This window comes from Erinaceus europaeus, chromosome 1 (assembly GCF_950295315.1).
Source record: "Erinaceus europaeus chromosome 1, mEriEur2.1, whole genome shotgun sequence".
Classification (NCBI taxonomy): Eukaryota; Metazoa; Chordata; class Mammalia; order Eulipotyphla; family Erinaceidae; genus Erinaceus; species Erinaceus europaeus.
In genome coordinates, this window is record NC_080162.1 from 96,497,041 (window position 1) to 96,503,456 (window position 6,416).

A 6,416-nucleotide genomic window follows, 5' to 3' on the forward strand; every position below is an offset into this window, starting at 1 on the left:
TTGTGTCAGGTGTGCTTAACCCAATGCACCACCACCCGGCTCCCCACTGTGTAGTAGTTGCTGACATAGTCTGTGGAAATAATCAAGTTCTTGGCCTTGAGGAAGATACTTAAAATACCTCATTTTAATATTGACAAAGCAATCATTTTTCATTTGAATGTTGATTGATAAGAGGCTCACTACCCTATAACTCTTTTGGTAGGATTTAATATTTTCCCTAAAATTAAATGAGGCATTAATTTTACCTAGTATTAGAAAAGTTACCTCTCCCCCCAAAAAAAGAGAAAGCCTTCTTGTTTTATTGTAACTATTACTTTAGTGACTCTTTGTGATTAAGTATAGTGTGTGTAATGTTACAGGATGCTTGGCTTGGGGGTGCCTCAGAGGTACACCCAGGTCTAGCACTCATGAGTTGGGAGGGGGTGGAATGGGGACTGACGGGGCAAGAATAAGCTGAACTTCTTACATGGCTCCAAAAACATCTGGGTGCTGAGAAATTCTCATCTGTGCTGATAGAATGATCTGCTCCTGTTTTTGCTTGTTTAGCTTCTGCTCTTTCCAGCCCAGCTTAAAGGGGAAAAGCAGCACAGAGGACCCCCTCAATCTCAGGTAAGGGGGGTACAGGATGGGATCTAGTTCTGCTCTCCAGACTTACTGCTGGTCTTGCTTTATCATTTGTCTGGTTCTGCTGTAAACAAGTCGTGCAAAGGCCATGTTGACTTGGCTCCGCTTTGATTTTCTTCTCTCCCATCCACAGTCATTCTCCATCCTACTCCTGGAGCACCTTCTAGCAATTACCCTTCTACAAATAGACTTGAAACCTCACATGCTCTGTGATTCCCCCCCCTTCAACTTTATTCTTCTATTTTTATTAAATAGAACAGCTAGAAATTGAGAGGGGAGGGAGAGATCGTAGGGAGAGAGAAGGAGACACCTGCAATCCTGCACCATAAGTTTGTCTCTGTGCATCAGTCTGTGTACCACCTTGCCCCTGTGGGACAACTGGGCACTGTTCTGTTTTTATTTTCATCATAGCTATCTATCCCACTGAAGAAGAATATTCCAGGGCTATACTGTGCCATGCTTTACACAGTTCCAGACACACCATCCTTTATAGATATAAAATAGAAAACCACTGGGTTCAGTTGAGAATAGTGTATAGAGCTCCACAAAAATGTATCATCTCAGAGAAGCTTTGACAAAATGATGAAGAACTCTCAGGGACCACTTAAGCAGCCAGGTGAAACTACTGCAAGAGTCAGCCATGAGCTCTGAGATAAAACTGATTTGGGTCTCTAGTAGGTGACCCATAAATTATAATTCCTTTGCATAGTTTTAGCATATACTATACATGTTGGGTATGTTTATGGAACAGCTAATTAAAACAAGTTGCTGTTATCACTCTCAGTTCTTTTGTGTCTCTTCTTTTCACTCATTTTCCCAACCATCAGTATCCCTTCCAGAGCTTCAGGGTGGAAAAGTAGCATTGGGCCCAGCCTTAGGAGGACTAGGTTGACCAGTGTAACATGTCTGGAATGAATTTGATTGTTTCTCATTTGTATTATCAGTGTCCCAGTCTATACAATGAGTCTTGAAAAAGTGACTAGCTGCCTGTTAGATAATGTCTTGAATGAATATTGCTTCTCATCTCTGAAAGATATACGATACATTCTGAAGGGCTTTAACTGTCCCAAGATCCTTGGCCTGTACTATATATTTTTATTTCTTCATCAATCATATTTAATGAGTAATTTGGTCCTTGTATAGGACCAAATCTGAGGCCGGGTGGTGGTGCACTTGGTTGGACACACATGGTATAATACACAAGGACCCAGATTCAAGCCACCAGTCCCTACTTAGAGGAGGAAAACTTTTCAATTGGTGAAGCAGGGCTGTAGTTCCTCTCTCTTTCTCTCTCTCTTTCTCTCTCTCTCTCTCTCTCTCTCTCCCTCTCTCCTTCCTCTCAAATTCTGGCTTTCTCTATCCAACAAATAAATAGATAATTTTTTAACAGTTCATTTTCTTTTTTATTATTTTTTATATTTATTTATTTTCCCCTTTTGTTGCCCTTGTTTTTCATTGTTGCTGTAATTATTGTTGTTATTGATGTCATTCTTGTTAGGACAGAGGGAAATGGAGAGAGGGGGGAAGACAGAGGGGGAGAGAAAGACACCTGCAGACCTGCGTCACCGCCTGTGAAATGACTCACCTGCAGGTGGGGAGCCGGGAGCTCGAACCAGGGTCCTTAATGCTGTCCTTGCTCTTCGCGCCACATGCGCTTAACCCGCTGGGCTACCGCCCGACTCCCCAGATAATAAATTTTTAATATATATATATATATATATATATATATATATATATATATATATACATATACATATATATAATCACTTTTAAAAAAGAAAGAACACCAGAGATTTAAGGTACCAAAATTTTACCTAGAATTCCAGTGGCAGTGGCTCTCTCCATACCTGTACTCCAAGGAAGTTCTTATGGGTTGAGATTTCAAGTGAAACTACTTACAAAAGCTTGGATGAACTTGGAATCCATAATTCATCATATAAGACTAAACTATTCTGAATGCATCACAAGGGCATAAGCAGACAGCTGTGGGGTGCAAGTCTCTATAATCCCAGAGGAATTTCTTAGACAATGATTTCTAGATGCCTTGTACAAGTGCCTTACAGTGAGAAATTTCAACCATGCTACATACAGGCAGCTCTATTGAGATGTGAGTTAAAAAAAATAGGGCTATGGCAAAAGTATGTGAATGAATGTGTATCCTTAGACTTAAATGAATCTGTACCCCTCCAAAATATTTGGATACAGCTTCAAAATTAAGCACACACTACTGCAATTCTTTAAAAATTACTTAGAAAATGACTTTAAAGGGAAAATGAAGACATGGCCAGTTACCTAGTTGAGCTATTTACTTTAATTGTCCCAAAATGAAGACAAAAACAATTGTGTTGGCTTACATAAGTTTCCAGGGACAGTTAACAAGAAACAGGTTTTTTATTTTTCTGGAACTGACTATCTCTTGGCTCTAAATATTAAATTCGTCCTTTTCTAAAGGGTAACAAGAACAAAGGAGGCAATTCCTTCTTTATAAATAAATATGACAAAGAACACTTTAGAGCAGTATTTTCTTTATTGTTTCACTGGGAAAGATAGATTAACATCTAGAATTTTTTAAGAGGCATGAATTGAAGCAGTGTTGAAAAATTGGGACTTTCTTCCTCTTTGGTCATCCATCTTTCATCTTCTTTCACATTCCTCCTTTCAACACTGTCAAGGTTTATTATACTTTAATTCTTTTCTGTTGCCATAGCTTTTTTTTTTTCACCATAGCATTGTGTGTGCGTGTGTGTGTGGTATAATTACTAAACAAGCTGCATATATACAAATTGCATGTATGTCATTTAAGCAATTTGATGAGTTTAGACATATGAAAACAATTGCAGTCATTACAACCAAGATAATCCCAAACTTTCTTTGGATTCCTCTTCTGATTTTTTATAGAAACAGAGAGAAATTCCAAGGGAAGGGGGAGACAGGGAGAGAGAGGGAGAAACTGTTTTATTGCTTGTGAAGCTTCTCTCCTGCAGGTAGATACTGGGGGCTTGAACTCAGGTCCTCAAGTACTATAATGTGTGGTATAAGGTGTGCCACCACAGCCCCATTTTTTCTATTTTTATAGCAAGAATCCTTAACATTAGATCTCCTTTCTTAGCCTATTTGAAGGTATATGATACCATATAGTTTGCTCTTGAATGCGTTTGTCACAAAGTTGCATGAAAAAAAATGTATTCTCCCTTTACAATAAATTTAAAAGGGTATACTATACATATTTTCCTTGAGGAATTATATTTATTCATTCTCTTGTTATAACATTCAGACTTGTTATAACAAGAGACATGCCAGCATTTTTATTCAGTAAATTAGTCATAAACACTTTTAAGTTCTGAGAACTTCTAAGCAGTATCAAGTCTGTTTCTACAGTGTTGGAATAAGCTTGGGGCAACCTGAATGACTTTAGTTCTCCCCATTAGAAAACTCAGCATCTGCAGATTAGTAGTCAAAATAAATGGCAAACTGGAGACTAATTCTTTGCTTTTTCCCCCCCAATAGTCATATACTGGATATAATTCATATATCATCATGTAAATTTATTTTTCATAAAAGTATCTTCCTATTAGAAATGTATCCTGAATTTCCTTTTTCCTTTTATTGAGAAGCTAATGTTTTACACTACAGTTGTTGGCACATGGGTGCAATTTCTCATCTCACCAAGACAGATGAATGCAAAACACTGCCACCCTCCAAGGTCTATCATCTCATACCAGGACCTAAAGTCTTCCCCTCCCATCACTCTCTCCTCTTTCCTCAGAGTCCCGTTCTTTAGTGCAATACACCAAACCAGTGACAGTTTCAACTTATCCCCTTTCTATTCTTGTTTCCCAAGTTCTGCCCGTGAATGACATCATCTGATTTCATCCTTTTCTTTTTGGCTTATCTCACTGAACATGATTCCTTCAAGCTCCATCCAAGATGAGGTGAAGAAGACCAGTTCATCATCCTTAAGAACTGAGTTACAGTATTCCATTGTGCATATACACCACAAGTTTCTTAGCCAGTTATCTGTTGTTGGACACCTAGGTTGCTTCTAAGTTTGGACTATTACAATTTATGCTGATATGAACAAAGAAATGTACAGATCTCTTTGGATGGGTGTGTTTGCTTCCTTAGGATATATACTGGACCATAGGACAGATCTGGACTTATTTCTGCACAGACTTGTATTTAAGAGGGTGGCACAATCTGGCTCAGCAATATTACTTCATAGTGGACCCAGTTCATATTGTCCCCAAAGTTTAGAAAATTCACAGAAATTCTTGGATGCTTAGCTGACTCTGCCTCAAATATGCTGCACACAGTACACATTTGTTCATGAACTTCAGGCATCTTTCCATAGCCATGTTTTATCTAACAATACCTGAAATGACTTGCCATGACATTGAGGGGGAATCATCCCTGGACTAGAGAAAGCCATTGGCATGAGACATTACTTTTATCTGGGTGGGGCCTGATTTTATCTAAATGTCTGTAATTTTTGAATTCTCTCTGTTTTTTAACACGTAAATTAAATGTCTGTTTAGAATAGTAATCATTTGGGGGTATAGGAAGCTTTACTGCTTAATATTTTCAGACTTTTCTTTATAGATTGCTTTTGAAAAAAAATAATGAAAGACAAAGAACTTAAAAAACTATAAAAAGCAGTAAATTTGCAGAGAAACTCCTGTCTCCTATGATAATCACTCATACTCGTAAACACACCTCTGCTAGTGTCATGGAGGTCAAAATTCAGCTATTTCTCCTTCCCCCTTCTGCTCTTTCAATCTTATTCTCCAAAGATCAGAACTGTTGACAAACTGAAAGGCTAAGAAAAGGTAATCTATATGATGACCTGGATAAAGATAGCTTCTGTTCCATGTCTGGGTGGAGAAAAATGGTCATGGTAATTCTTGGTAAAGCCTTCCAGAAGAACGTTTGTATAGACTGTTAAACTCAGTCAGAGATTTGGAGCGCAGTTGCTAGGACCAGAGGAAGCTGAACACCCTGGGGGCATAATCAATGCCCCAACATTTAGGAGTTCTTCACATGGAGCTCAGTGAGCCATAGGCAGCAAAGAAAAGTAACCTGTAGTAATAGCCACCTGAGATATGCCTGAATCTTAGCTTTGGATATTTTCTGTGTTAGTCCTTGTCTTTGTTTCACTAAATCTTTTTCATCTTAGCTCTATTCTTAGTCATGATCACAGATACCATTTTAGACAAAAACCTAGCTTCAGCTGTAAGATCTACACCAAGCCTTTGTCCTTCCTACTCCATTAAATCATGTTACTCCCATGGTAATAGAGGGCAGGTGTGAAAAACCCAGAACAGCGAAGGAAGCAACTCTTGGTTCAAATTCCCCTCACTCCAGCTTGCTACTTGTGCACTCACCTCCTCCAGAGAACTTGGCGGGGGGGGGGGGGGGGGGAGTAGAGAAGCCTTGCATTATATTTTCATTATTTCAGAGGGAGTAAGTTTAATGGTTTACAATACAGTTAGGACTGTTCAAGGATAAGATCAATTAATGGATAACTTTAGGTTAGTCTAATGAACTGAATTCAAGGTGCTTCTTTCCCTGAGATGCCATCACTCTTAGGGATGGCTGGAGACCTTTAAGCTTGTCATACTCATTTAGCAAAGCAGAACCAGTAGTAGTACATGATCTGTTTACTGCTCCATCTGAGCTGTGAGATTACATTTAAATATTTTTAATATAGATTCACAGGAAGTTGCAAAAATAATAGACTCCTTGGAGTCTTCATTTATTTCCCCCCTAATGATTACATATTTTTCTTTATTAAA

At 38.5% G+C, this 6,416-nt stretch overlaps 1 protein-coding gene across 1 annotated transcript in view; it reads left to right on the forward strand.

The window, feature by feature from the left end:
• The window catches only part of WDFY4 (WDFY family member 4), a 358,549-nt gene that overhangs the window by 265,472 nt on the left and 86,661 nt on the right, over positions 1-6,416 (forward strand). Inside the window, exon 47 of the mRNA XM_060191396.1 lies at positions 547-609. Coding sequence (XP_060047379.1) covers positions 547-609 — 63 coding nt within the window. The remainder of the gene's footprint in view (positions 1-546; positions 610-6,416) is intronic.